The 21893-nt window shown below is 41.2% G+C and overlaps 1 protein-coding gene across 2 annotated transcripts in view; it reads right to left on the bottom strand.

The window, feature by feature from the left end:
* Positions 1 to 15625, bottom strand: part of aatkb (apoptosis-associated tyrosine kinase b) — a 62557-nt gene extending 46932 nt beyond the window's left edge. For both annotated transcript variants that reach the window (XM_030754544.1, XM_030754546.1), the window contains exon 1: positions 15533 to 15625. In XM_030754544.1, the coding sequence (XP_030610404.1) occupies positions 15533 to 15611 (79 nt within the window). In that variant the 5' untranslated portion in view covers positions 15612 to 15625. The remainder of the gene's footprint in view (positions 1 to 15532) is intronic.
* Positions 15626 to 21893: the final 6268 nt, after the last annotated feature.

Genomic DNA, 21893 nt, shown 5'->3' with positions numbered 1-21893 from the left:
TCATTATGAATGCCGTTAGCCCATTTGGAGTAAATTAGTTACTTTAAAGCACAAATCAAATGATTCAAATGGTGGAAATAATTCAAAGATACCAAACCTGCAGCAATGCAAGGGAGGGCATTTTGTGCTGCAGAAAGCATTTTTATTGCAATAAAATTACTTTTGCAATTTAACGTCATCGTCTTTTACTTACTCTTTTACTTCTTTACTGTATTTTACTTATTTTTTTCCTTTTTAACTTTATTGTTAAAGGTTTTCCTTTTTCAGCAGGAAAACAACCTCTCCATGAACATGGAAACTATTCAGCCTTGACTGCATGTACTGATGCGATATTGATACTGATACTGATATTGATGTGACCTCAGTTTAGCTGAATCACTTTTCTTTTATTTCTTTAGTTTGAGTAAATTTAAGGTTTTGCGAGTTCAGATTGTCCTGCAATAAACCGGCATACATAAACCTGCAAAGAGCTAAAAATGCATTAACATTTATGCCTGGCTGTAATAACCAAAATGACAACTACAAATCCATCCATCAATTCTTAACTGGAGCCCATCCCATCTGTCACGGCTGCATGTTATTCCACGTGCAGGAGTTCAAAGATCACAGTTGGCCTTTGCATGTCAGTTAAATTCAGCGGTTGTTTTTCATTTTTTCCTGATATGTAGAAATTCAGAAGCAGGAACATTTTTCACAGTTTTCAGGGCAGTAGAATAACACGAGCAAATGTTTGTTTATGTTCCCTAAAAACATCATATTCATTCAGCTTACCTGGTGTACCTGCAGCAGCTGCGTGGTGCTCCTAAATGGCCTCTCTCTGTGTTCACTCTGTGATGGACTGGCAGCCTGGACCCTGACACTTGCCAAATGACAGCTGGGATAGCCTCCAACACCCTCACAAATCTAAAGATGAATAAGCTATTAAGAAAATGGATGGATGGGCTCCAAATGCTAATAAGATTGTGTAATAGGATGCTAAGGAGTTTTGTGAGTTGTGCATCTTGATTTCCCAAAGAGATTAATTGTGTTTTCATCACCCAAACAAACAAACAAACAAACTGGAATTGAAGGACTAAAACACAAAGTGTAGATGAGGAAATTCATGAAAGAACCATCAGTTTGACTCCCAAAGTTAAATGTGACATTACATTAATAAAGCTGACTCACAGATTCTGATCCATCAGTGTTTAAATGTGGTGGCATTTTTCTCCTTCTACCTTGGACATCTGCATAAAAGCACCTTTCACCTAATCGAGCGTCGGCGTGTGAAGAACACAGAGACTATTGAGCATCTCTTCACAGGCTGCAGCATCTTTTCAAGTATTAATGAGAGATGCAGGCCAGGCTTGTGATACGTGTCTGCCATGATTATGCATGATCACAGGCAGCGGACACTCTCTAAAGTGCCCCCCTGTTGTGCACAGGTTTCGAAGCACGGTTGCCATGGAGACGCATTGAGCATACCAGGCTGCCTCGTTTTAGTGTGAGGCAGCTTGTGAAATAGCTTGATGGTGGGGAACATTATGTCTTTAAAGTGCTTTTAGCAAGAGACGAGACCAGAATTAGAGCTTCCTGTTTAGAGCTAGAACAAAAACAGGTTTGATATTTTATGAGGAAACATGTGATAAGTGGGTAGAGGAAGTTTTATATAAGGATTACATGAAAAATGTACTAACTGAACTCTAGACAATTCCGCTTCCTCTTGCCATCCTTGTGAAGGGGTTAGAAGAGATGCATGTATTGTATGTGCAGATTCTGGGCAGTCGTACCTCATTCATTATTACAGTATGGTATAAAAATAACTGACTAGTTACTGAGGAACAGAGCATCAAGAGTAGTACACGAATAACACAGACTCAAGAACAACAGATAATGATGAGTTACTTGGAGACGGCGGAAAAACATAATTTGTTCCTGAACTAAACCAGCAGCACAAACTAGTAACCACACTTTCATAACTACAATGAACAACATTAATGTGCATCTATGGCCACTTTGCATCCCTGTATTTGTTTCTCCTCTTTTTTAATATCCGTGTCTATTTGGGGTTTCTTTTTGAATATATTTGTAACTTTGTGGGCTGTTTGAATCTCTCCGTGGTTATTTTGTGGTTATTTCAGGTAAACTTTTTTGCAGGTCATTTTACAGTATTATATAAAGTATTATTATATTATAAAAAGTGGGATTTAGGAGTCATTCATACTGTGAAATATTCTTCTCTGTTATCTTGGTTTTGAGTAAATAAACCAATAACCTAAACTATGACTCAGTAACCCTCTGTCTCATTGTTGCTCTAACTTGCTGCTTGTGTGCAGTGATGTCTTATGTATAAATGACTGCCAGCAGCATTTTTGACACAACGGTGTTATATGATAAGCCATTTGATGGGTCATTACAGCTTTACAGTCATGTTTTATATCATCACACTCAACATTACAAACTTATTAAAAATAATTACTTATTTATTTATTGATACAGTCGCTCTCATTTTATTCCATAGCAACTCGACATAATAGACTCAGACTTCAGTTCCATTGTGCTCAGGAATGGCTCATCTGTAGCTGATTAATTATCAGGTAGTTTCTGATTTATGACTCAATTGGTCCTTACTTACATTTCTCTCCTCTACCTGCCATTTTCATGTCTTTGTTCCTTTGCATAGGTTTAATCTTATCTTACCACTGAGCTCAACTGAAGCAGTAAAATTAAATCAAAGGTGTGTTGGTGGATCTCAGGGACGACTGGCTGCAGATCCAGCCACGCATAGCTGTGATCAGGGAATACTGATCCAGACTGAGGTTTTAAATACTGGATGAGCTCATCTGTGACTGAGAAGAGGAAGGGGCAAACTGGAGCGAATGCTGTCACACAGTGTGCAGACGCTAACACATCCACCCACACAGCAACTTTTTAAGTAGAAAATAATACACACGCAAGCTTACTGCCACTGCACAGGTGCATTATGAATGTGTAATGACTATATATGTAAATTAGCATCCCTCAATCCTCATTGTCACTCCTTATCATGACATTAAGAGCCAAACTCCTCTAGCTGCAGAGCCTTCACGTGTACCATCTGCCTGCTCACGTGCAAATTACTCTGGAGCACATTTGAGTGACAGAACAAGCAGATGCGCATATATATATATATATATATATATATATATATATATATGTATATATATATATATATATATGTATATATATATATATATGTATATATGTATATGTATATATATATATATATATATATATATATATATATATATATATATATATATATATATATATATATATATATATATATATATATATAGAGAGAGAGAGAGAGAGAGAGAGAGAGAGAGGCTTCTCTTTATTTTCTTTCTCAGATGTTGATTGGGTAAAAAGAGTTCTGAAATGCTGAATTAACCTGTGATGAATGACAGTTTTGATCCAGGAAGATGTGTTTCCATAGAGATGGCTTGATGAAGTATCTGCTGTGTAACAGCAACTGATGCAGATGGCTGTGTGGGTGGTCAGTGGCATTGACCTCACAGGTCAGCTGTCATGCAGACCTAACATGTGTCAAAATAGATCCCATCAGGAACAACAACATGACATAAATAAGTGCTCAGTGTTCCAGAACAGGCCTTCCACGTGGAGTAAAAAAACACTTTTTTGCCGCTTGCTGGTTTTGCTTAATCAGAATCCTCTAAGGAGCAAGTCTTACCACTCAGAGGCAGCCTTTGAAATACCCTCAGACAGTTATTTGGGAGTTATTTGAAGCCCTTAACTAAAAGAATGACAGTATTGCTTTCTGTGGTCTTACAGGGAAGTTAGCATTACTGTGTTTCCCTCCATAAAGAGTCGATGGGATTGGGGGAAATAACAATTTATGACAAGTGTTTTCTTCAGCAGGATTATCTCCACAAATTTGCACCACTTTATTATTTTTGAAGGGTAAAGAGAAGTAAACAGTTAACTATAAATGCACCTTTGGACTTCCCCAGCACTGATCCTCTGTGATCAGCGTAGTGTTGAATGAGAACTCCTCTGGTCTCATTTAGCCACTGGCTAAGAAACAAAGTTCATGAGTTGGGGATTCAACCTATTTGCACTGAGACTTTCTCAGACTGAGACTATCTATCTATGTCCAGTTTCACAGCACTGCAGCATCATAAATGGCAGAGTGTTGCTATGGTAACTCACTTCATGGTCACATTATGCCAGCATTACAAAGGTACATATATGCACCTGCATCTTCGCCATGGCACTGAGTTACATTAAAAGACACAGCTGCCATCGCAGAGCTGAAATGAACCTCTACTGCACAACAACCTGATTGGCTAACAAGCATTTTAGTGGCCCTGTATTCAGAATTCAGGAAGTGCTGTGTTTCCTTATTAGATGATGTCTCTGGCTTCTTTGCTATAGCTGTGAAGTCACTGCTTTAGATATTTTTAATAAGGGCTTATTTTACTATTTTCGTGGGATATTTTATGGAGATTATTCTCATCTAACGCTAATAAGTTGTTCATGCCAGCAGCTCATCAGGACTCAGATATGCTTTATTGTTAAGGAAGTGTTAGCTGCTGTGTGAGGCAGTTGGAGTTGTTTCAGTAAAAGTTCCTTCTGGTGGTTGTAGGAGTAAAGAAGAAGTCTGACTGGACAAAACTGTGGACGGAAGCTGCTGTTTGAGCCTGATTCAGTATTGTTTATTTAAATTGTCAGCTTTTCATAACCTTAACCACAAATTTATTATTGTTATTGTGATGAAGGTCCACTAAAAACCTATTTTCTTTTATTATTTTGAGGGGATTTTCTTGCCTTTATTAGAAAGTTTTTCAGTGAGGAGGAGCCAGGAAAGCAGAGAAATAATGGCCTCAGGTCAGAAACCAGGCTGCTGCATTTAGCTTTACTTCATGTTGCTGCTGCCTGCTCACTCACTGAGCTAAACTCACGGGGCGCCTAGGTGGCTTAGTGGTGAAGCCGGCGACCACATACATATGCTGCGATGTGGGCGGCACGGGTTCGCGTCCCGGCCTGTCGCCAATTTGCCCGCGTGTCTCCCCCTGTATCTTTCCACCATTTCCTGTCTCTCTCTACTGTCAATAAAAGCCGCAATGGTCAAAAATGCAAAAAAAGAAAAAAAGCACACTCACTGAGCTAAATTATTTCCTGAACCCTGAAAAGCACATGCACCAAACCTTCACCACTACAGTGCTGTAATGCCGTAAAAGGCTCATTATTTTCAATATGAATATTAAGAGGCATGTGTCATTCCATAATTAACCAGTCTGGCTTGGACAGGTTGCTGGTTCATCACTCTGGACAGACTGGATGGTCTGACCACAGTTTAGGATACATGAATGATTAGGTTAATGCAAAAAAGCAGCACTCTAAATCATATGTGATTTCTGGAGGGGTCTATCCCATCACGCATCAGTTCATTTACTCACTAAAATCTCTGAACAGCATCATGCAGCTGTAAAAATAAGATAGAGGACTCTGTGGAGTTGGTAAAAATTGTGGTGTGTTTGGTTATTAGTGTGCTCTCATGTGAGCTTGATGGTGCAGAAAGCGCTCTGCAGAGGTTCGGTTTGTTTCTCAGACAGCAGGCTGGTAGCTGCACTGTCACAGAGGATGGCTGCTGTGCAGATTGGGAGGAAGACAGAATGTTTGCATGTTTTTAAAGTTAAAACATATTTTAAATTGAAATCATATTTGCAAAAATAGAAAAGGCATCTCTTCAGACTTCAGATCATTTAAACTGGAACATTAGATTAAAATTTTACGTCCCTGATTTGAACAAATGCTCACATGAAAACATCTCCCTTTGACTTCACTGTGGTATTACATAAGGCATCTATCTTTGTCTGGTTCCTGCTTTATTTTTACTGCAGTGTTTTTCAGTCCTGTTTATGAATAGCTGCGGAGCTCAAAATGGAACAATGAGACACAAACACCTGACCACATCTGCAGCGTGCAAAGCAAACGAGTGTGTTACCTGGACACATTGTGTACATCCTAAATAGCGGCGGCGTATCACAAGACTGGTGTCACAGAAACATAAGCAAGAAGGTTCTTTACTAGAAGAGTTAATTACAACAGAGTGTGTGTGGCTGGTCTGTGCTCAGGTCAGCTATAGATCCTCTAATCTGTGCAGCGATAAGAGCTTCATCAACGAGTGGTTCCGACTGTTTTTTTTTTCTCCATGGCAGCCACATTCAAAGGAAGCAGAGCAACCTTTGACCCTGAAGCCAACAAACCACCAACTCTGGGTGAAGACATCATTCCAACCATTTGGTTTATTATACACAAAAGGACTCAAAGGACTTTCTTTTTGTGCTTTTCCCTGTTCTTGATTTCCAGCTGTAGGTATTTTCACATTTTGTTCTACAAATTAAAGTAAAAAAAAAAAACAAAAACAGGATTTTTAAAGTGTTATGAGTCCCAGTGTTTGCTAAATAAAACACAGACCCTGTCAGGTACATTCAGCATCAGCTCAGCTTAGCACTGAGTCATGCAACTGTAGTGTGGTTCCATTATAGCCCAATATTAGCATTTTACTTCTTGCTAGAAATTTTATGCTTAAAAAGAATAAAAAGTCTGTTAGTCAGCATTAAAGTGCCATAAGCTTTCATTTCCAATTCAGCTTCTGCTTCAGCCACAATCCTGTTTCTCTAAATTCTGGGTTGACCTATAAAAATGCCTTCCCTGCTGCACTCCATACTGCCAAATATGAACTGCTTTGACACTCTGAATTATGTGTATTTCAATATAAGACATTTATTAAAAGCTCATTTAGCTTGCCAGTCACCTCATGAGTAACACTGCAGTAACACCTTAGGTGTCCTGACCCACACAGCAAGCTTTACATCAGTCTGCTTGGTCCTCTCACTGCAGTGCTGATTCCATCTTTCTATCTCACTTTTATTCCTCTGCTGACATCTTCCCTCACCATCTCTCTCTGCATCAGGATGCACTTGGAGTCTGAAACCCAGTCACCCCATTTCTCAGCCAGCTAAGCTTGGCCAATGATGAATCCCTCTAAATCACTAGTTTAACAGCCTGCTGTGATGCTGCAGGGACTGTGAGGGCTTCCATTACACAATTTATAGAGAGGAGGCAATGGACAGACTTAGAGATGTGGATATAGACTGAGATTAAGAAAGAAATGAACCAGGAAGATAAAGGAAACTACAAGTAGTGGCAACAGCATAGCCAAGAACACAGCCAAGATTAAAAGAAATGAGCATCGTCATGTATTGATTGAATCTGCAGATACTCTGGAGTCAGTCAGTGATCAGCCTCTCCTGTGCAAACATGCTAAACAGAGCAAAGATCATAACTGGATGTTTCACTTCACAGAAAATCAATCTGCCATTACTGCTGTGACTGAGAAACTAAAAAGAGATCAGGAAATGGAATTATTTCTGCGGTTCGCTAACGATTGCACAGACAGGCAAAGAAAGAAATCACAGATGATGGGGTTAAGGTTTCTAACCCTAGGGTTAGCGTTAGGGTTTCTAAGACCACATCTTTGTTAATTTTCAGAATAAAAGCACTGTATGAACCAGTGTAGTTTGGATTTGATTCAGCTGGGTTGTGAAAACACACTCTGTGATATAAACTTGACAGGAATGTCTCTAACTTTAAGGCACTCGATGGAGCACACCAAAGTTGGTCCCATTTGGTTTCACTCTTGCTCTCCTCGCACATTGATGGGAGACACAAACGTTCATGTGTCCACATTCCTGCCAACAGTTTCACACTCTTCTGCTAACCGACAGTTGGTGGGAAAATGGGCCAAAAATGCACCAAAAATCAGGGAGGAGGACTTGAACATGGTGGCACACAAAGGATCTGAATTTATTTATTTTTTAAATTAATTTTCTAAATGTTTTTGAATGAAAGACATGCATTTCCATGTTTGTGAGGCTCTGGGAACACAGACACATGCTTTTGGTGAAAGCAGGGGTATTAATAAAGTTCCACTAGGGCAACACACGTCCATTACCCAAATAACACATTTTCTAATTACAGTGGTCACCAGGCTACACATAAACTGCATGGACACAGTCACCAGTCAAATCTGATAGAAACACTTTAAAATTTGATGACTATGATTTAAAAAACCCTGAAAGTTAAACTTTTCCCACATCTTTGCTGTTGTGGAATTCAGCCTTGTGTTATATAATTACTATACTGTTATTGCTATATTTCTACAGTAGTAACAGTTACTGGAATAACTGCTGTTAAAGGTAAAAACACAGAGTATTAAATTATCAACACTCTCAAGCTTTAAAGGCAGAACCTGCTCATGCAGGAAGGAAAGAGGACAAAATTAACTGAACTACTGAACAAATATGAACCAAATCATGATTGAACATTTTCTGGGGCCTGCAGATGGATGCTGGGATAGTGGAGGGGTTGAAACAGCAGGCAGTGATGCAGGGCAGTAGTGGCAATGACATGTTTGCAGCTTAAATACACCACCACGGGTGGGAGGCTGTGTTTACTATATGACACGAGGAGAACGAGGCATATATATGAAGCAGTGCAGCTCTGCCTTCCTCTCTAAACTGGGTTGCGGGTTTCGTTCACTTTAAAAAAAAAAATATTCATGACCTGAGTCAGCTATTTAAGATGAAGCACGTTTGATCTAAAACTTAAAAAAAAACCCATCCCTGTGAAGTTTAAAATGTGCCTCCTGATTCAGTTTTGAGCATTAAACTGTAGACAAGCTGCAGATGTGCACTGCAGCTTGTATTCTAGGTGGTGTGCATCGCTGTGACACTGAATCATGTCTGTTCTTTTCTAATTATTATCAGTCTGAATCGGATACCAAATATAGGAGCTTATTAAAACACAACAACAGATCAATGCTGGGACTATACAAGGTGTCAACTGAGTGAGACACTTCATGTCAACATGTTTCCTTGCAAGAAAAAAGTTCATTGAGATTGAAAGTTCACTCTCGAGCTCAGTGGCTAATCTGAACTTTCCTAAACTGGCACACTGAGTCTGCATGAAAAGACTTTGGGATATACTACAAAGCTCCAGAAGAGCTGCTGAACAGGCATTTGTGGGAGATTCTGCTTTCAAGATCAATAACATTTCAGTTTAAAATCCACCATATAACCTTATACTCTTTTGCATATGATGATGTTAAAATGGAGCATTTTGTTACATTGGTCCAATATTGCCGTTCACGAGTCCACCCACTCATTTCCAGTATTGTTGACAAGGAACTATGAAAGCAAAATATTCACAGGTAGGCAAAATCTTCCAATCCAAATATGGAAAATGAAAAAAGAAAACGTCAGCTTAGCACCTCATTTGTTTTCATAATGGGAGCTGTCCATAGTGCTGAAGCACATCCCAGATGCTATATGACAGAAAATCACCATATTTTTATTTCAGCTGCCGCTGAGGCCCAGATACCCATTATGCTTGCTGTGCACTTAGTCACCAACACAAGAATCTCTGTGATCAACTGTGAAATTCAGAGGACCTAATCAGGGCTGGGGAGACATGGATCCAGGCACAGTAGAGATCTGAAGAGGTGACAGGTGTCACACTCCATCATTCATCCCATTAGTCAGACCTCAAAGAGGGTAAGATGGAAATTGCAGGCTAATAAACCTTGCTCAAGGGCACCACTGCATCAGAAATCAGAGCAGGAATGGACCTGAAACTCTCTGGTTATGTGGGAATGTCTATAGAAACAATCAATGAGAGGATCTGGTGAAGAAACACTCCTGTTGTGGCTCCAGTGAGTTGTTCTCATCATTAAAACTCATGCAGTAAGTTGGCAACCAGCAGCTAGCCTGGCTCATATTGAAGCTCCTTGACTCTATTAGTCAGTATTGGGGGAATCTTCTGCATCTGTGTGTCTTCCCTGACTCTGACATGTAGTGGACTGAAAGCATGAAATAGCTGAAAATAAAGGAACTCGAGGATCCATCCATAGAGAGGAGACAGGAGACTCTCCCAGCTGCCACAGGGCAGTAGAGGGTGTGCACCATGGACAGGTCACGGCTTTATTGCAGGGCCAACACAAAGTCCTACTATTTCCTAAAATTACGCCTAATTAGAAAGTTCGGCATCTACAAAACACACTGAATGTCAAACAGTTTTTCTCCTTACAGCAAAGATGAGCCCAGTTCTGCTCCTGGATTTGGAGAAAGCTCATATTTGACAGGAAGTCATTTTGTAGCAGTACTCCAGTGTGATAAAGAGCTTCTGCATGGATCATGACACTTTTTTTAATTAAGTGTTATTCACCTCAGGCTCAGTCAGGAGGTGGTACAAACCTCCCACAAACCCCTGCTTTAAGATGAATCCCACAGCGATCAGACTGCTGTCACCACAGAGCCTCTGTCCACATGCTGGAGCAGCTCTGTATGAAGCTGAAGTGGCCCCTGATGAATCCATCATACTGCTGTGTTATGGGTGACCCTTCCCTCCATGCAGCAAGAGGATCAATGAAGAATTACATTTCATGATTATTTCATTAAGTGTGCCTTTGAATTTCCACGAGAATTAAAAATCATCACAGCCGGTATGACACATGTCCAAATCCAAAGGGACAAATATTTAACTTCTAATCTGCTTTAGTTTGTTATTAAAGAAAGCTCTGCCACATGAGACCCCACAGACTTTTGGTTCCTAATGTTCCTGAAATGACTGATTTATTGCTGGCCTCACACTGAACAACATCTCAAACTATCAGTGCCGTAGTTGTAGCGCTCCCATCATAAAGAAATCATAAAAATAAATTCTGATAAAATCAAAGACATCTTCAGTTTATTTGTCTCAGCTCAGGCCAACAGGCACCTACAATCATGCAAACACAACAGCCAATGGCAGAACATTTTTTGTTCTCTCAATCATTGTCACGTGCACATTGTGCACTGTTGTTTCCTCCATCTCACACACACAAAACGGCAGCTTCAAACCAGGATGTCTTCACAACCAGGTGGTTAATCAGCTGATAAGCCAACCCAACCTATGAGAAAATTTATATAAAAGAGTGAAAATATTTAACAAATGAAGGGAAAATTACAATAAAGAAAAAATCAGAGGAGGTTAAATAAGAATGCACAGGCACCCGGGTAGCTCAGTAGTGGAGCAGTCGACTGCATATATATGCCGTGTTGCGGTGCGGGCAGCGCGGGTTTGAGTCCCGCCCCGTTGCCAGTTTGCCTGCGTGTCTTCCCCAGTATCTTTCCACCATTTCCTGTCTCCCTCTACTATCAATGAAAGCTGCTGTTAAATTAAATACCATTAAATTCAGGTTTTAGCTCACTGAAGCTGTTCCTGTGGTATGTGAGGGAGCAAGTACACAACAAATATGAAAAGATCGTTCAAACTGGTAAGCAGGCTGACTGGTCAATTTTATAGAAAGTCATAAAGCATCAGGGTTAGCTTATTGTTTTTAATAGAAGAATATTAATGCTTATAAAATAATCCAATGTGGTTAAAATTGTTTGTAAAAAGCAGGAAAGCAGCGAAGAATATAAGAATCTTTATTTCATATCAATGCTCATGAGAAAAAAAGACTTTAAGGAATCAGCACCTTTTTCCATATAACTGCTCAGTGGTGGCTCATTCATGCTGGTCTCTTTAACATAACCTGCTAGCAGGGCGGGTTAGATATGCAGCATGGTTTACTAGAGCGAGGCACCAAGTGGCAGGCCGCTAACAAGTAACTACCTTCTTTAGTCAGGTTAAATCTGAAGTTACCTCACTAAGCCCCACACTAAGCCCCACACTAAGCCCCACAAGCTTCTAGAGAAAGATGTGAAATCATCTCTAAAGGATTCTGGTTATAGTGTTTCAAACTGATCCCCACTCTTTACAAAATATTATAGTCTATAACCAAAAATGCTGGGTTATGAAGCACTGTCTTTAGATGTGATGCCAGACCTTAATCTTCTAAGTCTTCTCTAGTACTGCAGGCATTAGTTAATCCAAAGAATCAGCAAATATTAATGAAATGTCCACATTAATAAATGCTAAAAAATGTTTCTGATCTGCAGCATTTGGCAGGTGCAGTGGCAAGAACAAAAAACTGCTCATGAAATTAAATTCAGGGTTCAGAAACACTAAATGTCCAAGAGGTAAACATGCCGGTCGATTCACTGATGGTATCTTTATGTTGCATCAAGCCATTAAAGTGCTGAGTGCACGCGCGTGCGCATGCGTGCGTGCGTGCGTGCATGTGTGTCTCCTAATGTAGCCTGAGGAGTTTGATATGAATTCACCTTTAATCACAACAGCTGGCTGTGAATGTGAACTGAGGCGGAGACACACACACACACACACACACACACACACACACACACACACACACACACACACACACACACACACACACACACACACACACACGTAGGAGTCTGTTTCTGTATAGAAAGATAGTTCTTGTGCAATCAGAAGCGATTATTCTTCTCTTCATACACACACACACACACACACACACACACACACACACACACACACACACACACACACACACACACACACACACACACACACACACACACACACACGGGCTCTCTCTATCAGTAATCACAGGCGTGTTTGCTGCAGCCTCACTTAAGACACTCTGAGCCTTTACAATACAGACATATTTTTTTAACAAGATGCTCTGCAGAAACAGAAAACACAAAAAGACAGCTCCTGCTTGCAACGACTCCCAATTTAAGACCGCCACAGTCCTTTCATCTCTTCAGATCAGTGTGAGTACTGGAGAGCTGTTCTTAACAGGAGGTTTTAAGGTGCAGATCAGAGGAGAACGCTTTTAGAGGCTGGAAATGGCATGAATTTGAAATACAATCATAGCTTTGTAACCTCCACTTCTCTAGGTGGCCACCAGTTTGAGCTTCCCTTTCCATCAAAGTATCATAATCAGCTGCTTTATCAAATTTAACAGTGCTTTAGATGCAACCCAGTTTTTTCTCAGAGAGAAGAACAAAATCAACACACACCCTCCTCAACCAGCATCTTGGAGTCAACAGCCCCTCTCCCCTGAGCTTACCTGCTCCTCTGGCTCCCTGGTCCCTCTAACTGGTAGCTCACCAATAGTCTGTAGAGATGAAGGTCTGCTGGGGCTGTGTCACGCTTCCCCTTCTGTTTAGTGTCCATGTAATTAGAGCATGCTGCTGTATGCGCAGCCAGGAGCCCACTGAGAAATATGAAATGGATATCCTGGGGCCTGGGAAACCAGCCAGCACTGCCAGTAAAAATCACTCACACCATCATCAAGCCCTGCCTTTACTGGGTTGTGATGTCATCCCTTTATTCACCCCCTTACACAACATTCACCACAGGAAGAGCCTTCTCTCTTTCACTTTGTCCTTCTTTAATCATATTGGCTTTGACATTCCCATTTCTCAGCTCCATCAGGAAGCTTCTGTACTTCCCACCCTCCAGTTTCCAGCCCTCCTATCCTGATTTCTGTACTGGAGTAAAGTGAAGTGGAAGACCAATAAATTATTTAGCCTAGATTAGCTTTATCTGGTTAGGGACTTGGGTGGGTTTATAGATAAATAGCCTTTTTCTTAAAAGGAAGTGGGTTGCATCACTAAATTTCTAAGGATACATTTTGGAGAAAATGTGTGTACAGAGACACAAGAAACATCTTAAATATTCACCCTCACATTGCCTAATTTGGGTTTCTATCCCCTTAGAATAGCTCGATGGAAAAATTAAAATAAAAAATAATCTAAAGCCTGCAGTTCCTTTGATGGCCATTTGAGGCTGGCTCCAAAAGCAAGTCAGCCCCAATAGACTCCCACGTTAAAGTGCCTCCATTAAATGGCATGTTTACAGTCTGCTAAAAAAGCAGTTTTGTCTCTTTCCTCAGTCTACAGGAGTTGTAGTTTCACCGCTTGGCTACTGATATGGCTTCAAATGAGGGGCATGGCTTCTTTGACTGAGCTTAACACACAACCATCCATACATGGCCTCTCCTAGCTCCAAAGAAAACCCCAAACAGCAGCGGCCAAAATGTTTCAGAATGCAGAGTCCAAAACCAGAGGGCGATGTCTATCTTTAACATACACACGGTGACTGTAAGGCAAAGACAGCTTGATTTGTTACAGCGCAGAGTCAGCACTTCCTGAATCTATATCATGAATGGGTCTATAGGCTGAAAAATATCTATATTTTCCTTTAAAATGGTCCAAGTCAAACTCATTTTAGTCCACATGCCACATACAACCCACACTGATGTGAGGTACACTGCATGAATAACTAGCTTTTCCACCATTTTCAATATGTTTTAATGGAAGCATCTCCATAAAACAGTTTCTTTTAACTGAAGATTTTAGAGTAATTTATGCCATCACTTCACTGTTCACACTTTGGGTTCAGGCTCCTTGGCCAGCTTTGTTTCTGAAACAACAGCAGACTTTTTAGGGGAAGGGGGTATTTATACACAACATGGGCTCACAAGCACTCCAACTTATTAAAGCATGTGGAACAAATGCATTTGCATCACAAGCAACACCTTAAAATTAAACCATTAAATTCAGCATTTCTCCAGGAAGAAAACAACACAAACAGACTATGATTCACTCTATTTAGCAAATGGGAGCAACACAGAGTTATGTTCTCTCAGTCACCTGACCAAATGCTGCACAGACTCAGATGTTGGAATGGAGGGGAGGGAAGGCATTTATGCAGTTCAGATAATGTGTTTTGAAAAGGGCAGGAGGGCATTATGAAACCATTGTAGCCACTGCAAGAAAGGCGGCAGAGATGCACTTGCATATTTGGCTAATAGCAAGTGGAAGACAACCGACATGTGCATTAGGCCTCTGGTTTTATGGCACACTGAAGGCTTTATTTTCAGGAACGATCCACAAACTGAAAGTGCTTTGGTACCGTAGGAGTAGAGCCATGTTTTATTCACAGGTGGATAGAAAATGCGGATGCTACAGACTGCTGCCTTGTGGTTGTCATAGAAACCATCTAAATGACAGGCCAACAGCTGCTTACGCTGAATCATAAAAAAGAAGCATTTCATCGTTATGTGAGGTAATCTGCCTCCGTTCATTGTATCCTATAATCCTCTTCTTTGTCAGCATTAATTGGATAACTCCAACTACACCCCCCCCCCCCCCCCCCCCCCCCGCTCCAATTAGGAAGAAGCCTCTGCTCCTCCGCTCCCACAATTCCTTTTCACCTTTCACCTTCACCACCGCCTGTCACCTTTCCACCCAGAGCACCTTTGAACTGCAGCTGACCTGAGTTTTGGCCCCGAGCAGCTGATGGAGGCAAATATTAGAGCTGTGTGTTTAGAGGCTTAAAGAACAGACCTCGTTTACACACTGGAGCCATGATTTCTCATTAGATCGCTTTCTTTTGATGTCAAATCTCAGCACACACCAGTACAAGGACACACAATTAAAATGGGGAGATTACATAATTTCTGTATGGTTTAATGCTGTATATTCATGCGTGCTTGTTTTTCCAGCACTGTGAGTATTCCTAAATAAAAGCACAATGTCTGCGTTACTGGGGAATGTCGGCTCACCTGAGCTGAAATGAGAGCTGAGGGCAAAGCCGGGGATGAAAAACCCTGAAGACATCATCATCATCAGTAGAGCCAACATCTTCACAGCCGGAGTTGCAATAACCGAAAGAGAAAGCACCTGCAGGGCTCGGAGGGCAGCGAATTAGGCTACGCTATTTCTTGAGCATGGCTTCATTTCTCCCTTCCGAAGCGCCCCTAGCGATTTGGCAACGCGCCCCTCCATTCCTCCTCATATCGGTGTGATTTAAGACAGATGCGGAAAGAGACGCAGCCCTCCCTCAGGATAAAGTCACCACAATCTGAATCTTTTGTAAGAAAATTTCCTCCTGACCTCCAAAATCTAGGTTGTCGTCCACCTTCGCAAAAGTCCTGTTAAGTTGATCCGGAATTGAATGTTCTCCCTTTTTTTGGCTGCAGTAAATATCGCACAGTTCACATTATCTGAGAGCTCCCAGCCAACGACACCTCACACGATGACACCCCCGCAAATAAATAAAAACGGACCAAACGCTCGGTTTCTGTCAGAACTGCTGGAGCTATCCGAGGTGCTGGCAGCAAGAGCGCCATCTTGCTCGGTAATGCACCCAAAGAGAATTTATGGAGCGTTTTTGTGCCCTGGATGCAAGGGGAGGAGGGGGCTTGGGAGACTGGATAGGCTACTGTGCTGCTTGAGCTTGTTCAGCTGACTGGATATACTGTACTGAGATGAACAGGGGGAAAGATGCGCAGCAAGAAACATTTGTTGGCTCCTAAAGCCGAGGAAGGCGCAACTTCAGCAGCTAATAATTTTGCCATGATGTTCCTATATTTGTTTTTCTGATTTTAGAACCAGAGCGTGCAGCAGTGTCTTCCCGTGGATGAGTAAAATGGCTGTGATGTAATGCTGGAGAAAGGCACACAGCGGGACTTGGCTCTCAGGACTATCCCCGCTCTAATCCTACTGTTCATACATGTTGGATGAGGCCCCCTCCCCCACTCGATAGCATTGAGCCTCATCCAGTCTCCCCATCCTCCTCTCTTCTTGTCATATTGGATCCCTGGCACCAGAGAGAGTCAACTTTTTTCATGCTTACTATGATTGTAATTCTTCCCCCACACTGAGCTCACAGAAGTGTCACAGGCTGAGCTTCCAAAGAAGGAAAAAAGATAAAGATGGCTCTAAGCACAAACACAGTGTTTGTCAGGTTTCCCATCACTGTGTGCACTGTAGCCATGCTCTTTGCTGCATGGATGAATAGTTATGCAATATACAATTTATTATGATATATAGTAACATTGAAAGTGCTGCCAGACACACCAAGAAACAATATGAAAATGCACATTGCAGTCTCAGTAAGAATTGTTTCTGGACACCAAATTTCATTTAATTTAACTTAATGTAATTTCATTGGGGCTCAGGAGGCAGAGCAGGTTGGCTACCAATCTGAACGTTGATGTTCAATCCCTGCAGTATCTTTGAGCAAGATACTGAGAGAAGCTGCATCCATCTGAGTGTGAGTGTGTGAACAAATATTAGAACAGGTATAGAAACAAGCACTTGTATGAATGTGTGTGATTGGGTCAGAAAGCATTTTGAGCGCTCAGAGTAGAAAAACATTACAGTATTTAAGCCCATTCATCTTTTTAAATATGACAGATTCACAATAACAGTTGTGCCAAGACACTTCACACAGAGAGGTGACAATCTCAATACTAGAGAGCAAACTACAAAGATCAGATGATCCCCTATGAGCAAGCACTTGGTAACAGTTAGAAGAAAGAACTCCCTTTGAACAGAAAGGGCAGAACCAAGTTCAGAGGAGCAGCCATTTGCCAAGACTGGTTGGGTGGTGAGGGGAAAGAGAAAAGAGGAAGGAGAGCAGAGGGAGCCAGAACACAAGCTACAAACTACTACTACTACTACAGCATGCAGTAGAGGCAAATAAATCTGCCTCTCATTCTACTTTTTTTTTTTTTTTTTTAAACTTTTAGAAACTCCACAAACCACAAGTAAGCCTACAGTCTGAGAGCAGAGTGCTCTGCTGGGATGATGTGGTACCATGAAGTCTTGAGAAACTGTAGGAGAAATACATCTGAGCAAATGTTCATTTATAAAAGCTTTCTTTCATGCTTGCATTTTATTTCCCTCTTGTTGCCCTTTCAGCTGTCTGTGGGTTTCCTGACTAATCAGATTACTTTGCAGTATGTCCTGAAGGGCCATCTTCATCTTACTTTCTACATTGTTCTGCAGGTCCCAAAATAGTCTTAACTAACCCCAGCTCTGTTATAATGCCCACTGAAGCACTGAAGCACTGTTTTATGTAAAAAATAAAATAAAAACCTCTATTGCACAAAAGCCCTGCATTCCTGTTTTTGTGATGTACAAAAAAACATTAGCTGCAAAATATACTCGAGCATTAAAAGTGAGAGTGCCCCTGAAGCAGAAAAAAATCTCTCATTATGTTTAAAATTTGAATTACAATTCGAAGCTGATTAAATCTTGATATTTAAAGTAACCACACATGGAGAAAGACACACCTCTTTTTATGCTGATTTTATCTAATTCATCACAAACCTATTTAAACTATTTTTGTAGTATGGGGTGGGGGGCATGGGGTATTTGTAGTATGGGGTGGGGTGTTTTTTCATGCCCTTCTAACTCTCTCCTGATATTTAGACAGCTGTAAAAAGGCACCTCTTCAGCTTTGCCTTTTATCATTCAGATGTGGTCCTGTTAAATATACAAATCCTCTCAGGTGTGTGAAGATGGACAGAAACAAAGTCTCGTATGGTGGTCCAGATGCTGAACCTGAACAGTTAATCTGCACATCCAGTTCACAGTTTCAAGGTACTTTATATTTAAGGGTTTCTTTCACAGGGGAAATCTTATAAAATATGAGAGAGAGAATTAGTTTCTTCCCATTTCCTGAACTTCTCTGAGTTCTTTGTTCGCACTGTCACCAAGTGCTTGTTCATGGAGGATCATCTGAACTTGGGGTTCTCTCTAAAATATCTTTTTCTTTTTTATTTTGAAACAATCATCTTTAAATTGATTTTGGTACGGCTTAGCTTGCCTCCATTCCTCCGTTCCTCCAGAGTCTATTTGAGTAGCCATTCCAGGTCCAGTCAGGATACTGTGGCTGTTCACATTTATTCAACTCTTCACCTGAAGGTTTCTCTGCAATCAAAATATAAACAGTCACCATCATGAATGCCTCTTTCAGGATGAGGTTTTTTTTTTAACTTGTAAGATCTTATAAGATCACAGTGGGTGATTGGAGGTCTGCTGATAGACCTATCTATTCTCCAGACCTTGAGGTTGCTCTATTATGTTATTTCATACTACAGAAATAATTATTTCACTATTGAATTGCATAGCTTATATCTTAATAATGTTAAATGATAGGAAATGAGCATTTTAGCATTAATTTGTGTAATTTAATTTACTTTTGACTTGATAAAGTTTCCACCAGGTTCAACATTAGAGCTTTAGGGTCAAAAATATGCACCAAGGCTATAACCAGAGTCACACCTGCCGGCCGGTGATCAGAATTTTTTTTTTTTTTTTAACCCAATTAAGCACTGCAGCACTCGCGGCCACAGGTGCAAACAGTGATGGTCAGTCGCGAATGTTTCGGCTCTAAGAGCTGGCTCTTTGAAGTGAATGACAGGAGCTGGCTCTTCACTGACAGCCATTTTTCATCAGGATGGGCTCCAAACACAACAGCCCAGCCAGCACACCATAGGAGAGGTGAAGAGCGAGACACCAGCTAAGGGGGATGATCTTGTTTTCCCCCCTTTGCTACTCAGCTTTCATTCTCAGTGGCTCCACTCTGCATTCTGCTGCAGCTTAAAAATATATAATAAATTATTATTATTTTTGGTCTGTTTGGTAGATTTGTTTGCAGTGTTTTGTTCATTTGTTTTTGTGTTAAATAAAAATGAAAAGTTTGATCAAAATATTATAAAAAAGACTGCTTTGGTAATAGAACAAATACATAAAATCAAGCAAGTATAAGGCTTCTCATATAGGGAACACTGAATGCAAACAGATTTATCTTACAAAACATTCATATTTGCCAAGTTAAGCTAAAATATATGAGGCTGCAGATGATAATAAATTAAGAGCCGTGCTTTCTTTGTCATTACATACACACACACAGTTGTTTTAATGCTGCTGAAAAAACATAGTGTTTTTATACTGCAAATGAAGTTCTCTTGTTTTAAAATTATGGTTTGTCCGTTGTACAATCGGATGAAACGCCTCTCCAAACCAAGCTCCCGGGCTGAATTTCAGCCCCAGCCCACCCCGATTGGAACTGATCTATAAGTGTATTTAGAAATAAATCTATCACTGCCCGGCTCCTCAAGTCCTGTGCAGACCAGCTATGTGGGATTATTGGACACATGTTCAACTTGAGCTTGAAGCTTGGTAAAGTACCACAGCTGTGGAAAACATCTTATGTGCTACCTGTGCCTAAAACTCAGCATCCGAAGGACCTAAGCAGCTAAAGACCAGTGTCACTGACTTCACATCTGATGAAGACTCTCAAACATTTCTCTCAAACATCTTCATCCTCTGGTGAACTCATCGATGGACTCATTTCAGTTTGCAATGCTGTTATCCATCTGCTGGACAGAGCTCTCCATCACCTGGAGAACCCGGGTAGCACTGTAAGAACCATCTTTTTTGATTTCTCAAGTGCTTTAATGCCATTCTGCAGTCTTCTGAGGGACAAGCTGGAATATGTTGGAGTTGGCTGTCAGTTGTCAAACTGGACCTTAGACTACCTTACCAACCGACCACAGTATGTGAGAGCTCGGGATTGTGTGTCTGATACGGTGGTCAGCAGGACAGAAGCCCCTCAAGGAATAGTCCTGGCTCCATTGATTTACACTACTGGCGTCAGGTACAGCTCGCAGTCATGTCATCTTCAGATGACTCTATGATCGTCAGCATCATCACAAATGATGAGGACAGCAAATGCAGAGGACTGATCTCAGACTTTGTGTTTCTTGGTGTTTGAGCAATCACCTCCAGATTAATGCGGGGAAGACCAAAGAAGTGGTGGTGGACTTCCGCTGTTGCAGACATCCCCTTCCATCAGTGAACATCCAGGGAACATATAATGAGAGAGTGGACGCTTATAAATACCTGGGTGTTCACATAAATAACAAACTGGACTGGACTGGACTGACAATACTGTGGCACTGTACAAAAAAGGCCAGAGTAGACTTCACCTACTCAGGAAACTGAGGTCATTTGGAGTACAGGGGAAACTCCTCAGGACTTTTTAATGACTCAGCGGTAGCATCAGCCATTTTATATGGAGTGGTCTGCTGGGGTACCACCATCATGACAGCAGACAGGAAGAGACTGAACAAAATCATAAAGACGGCTGGCTCTGTCTTGGGTTGTCACTTAGACCCTGTGCAGGTGGTGGGAGACAAGAGGATGCAAGCAAAACTGGCATCCAGACTGGGGAACAACTCCCACACCATGCATGGGCCTGTGGTAGCACTGGGCAGTTCCTTCAGTGAGCAACTGCTTCAACCAAAGTGTGTAAGAGTGCATTATCGTAGGCCCTTCATTCCTGCTGCTGTCAGACTCTACAGCAGCACTGACCCACAACAGACTAGTTACTATTTTACTCATTTCACCTAAAATAAACAACAAGGGCAATAATGTTCATGTGCACTTAACAACAAATGCAATAAATGTGCAATAATCATTCATTTTTACTAAATGTATATAAATGTTTAGAGATTTTTGTTGTAGAGTATTTTAGTATTTTTCTCTCAAATTTTATATATTATTTATTCTTGTTTTTGTACCGAGTGTTCTGCTGTCCCTTTGCTGTTTGCAACACCGTAAATTTCCCACAATGTGGGACAAATAAAGGGTTATCTTATCTTATTGTATCTTCCCATTCATGCATTTTTATCATTTTTCCAGGTTGAGGATACAGGAGCAATGCTGCTCCTCTATGTGTAGAATGCTCTACACATAGATTGCCAGGCCTCCCTTTCCCTGGCCATCTCCTCCAGCTCCTTTGGCAAGACATCGAGGTGGTCCCAAGCCAACTGAGAAACAATTTCTACTGTATGTCCTGTTTTTTCTCCATTAGGGCACAGCCGAAACAACTCACCAAATAGATGCCCAGCAGGGATCCTGGTCAGATGCTCAAATGACCTCAGCAGGCTTCTTTTGATGTGGAAGAGCCGCTGCTCTGCTCTGAGCCCCTCCTGAATGCCCGTGTCTGAGTCTAGACACCGCTGAGCAGAAGCAGCTTGTGGCCACAGATGAGAGTGGGGATGTAAATTGACAACTTTGTCTTCAGACTCAGCTTCGCCACAACAGATCAGACACCAAACCAGGCCC

Source organism: Archocentrus centrarchus, chromosome 19, assembly GCF_007364275.1.
Source record: "Archocentrus centrarchus isolate MPI-CPG fArcCen1 chromosome 19, fArcCen1, whole genome shotgun sequence".
In the NCBI taxonomy this organism is placed as follows: Eukaryota; Metazoa; Chordata; class Actinopteri; order Cichliformes; family Cichlidae; genus Archocentrus; species Archocentrus centrarchus.
This window is presented reverse-complemented; position numbering and strand designations above follow the sequence as displayed.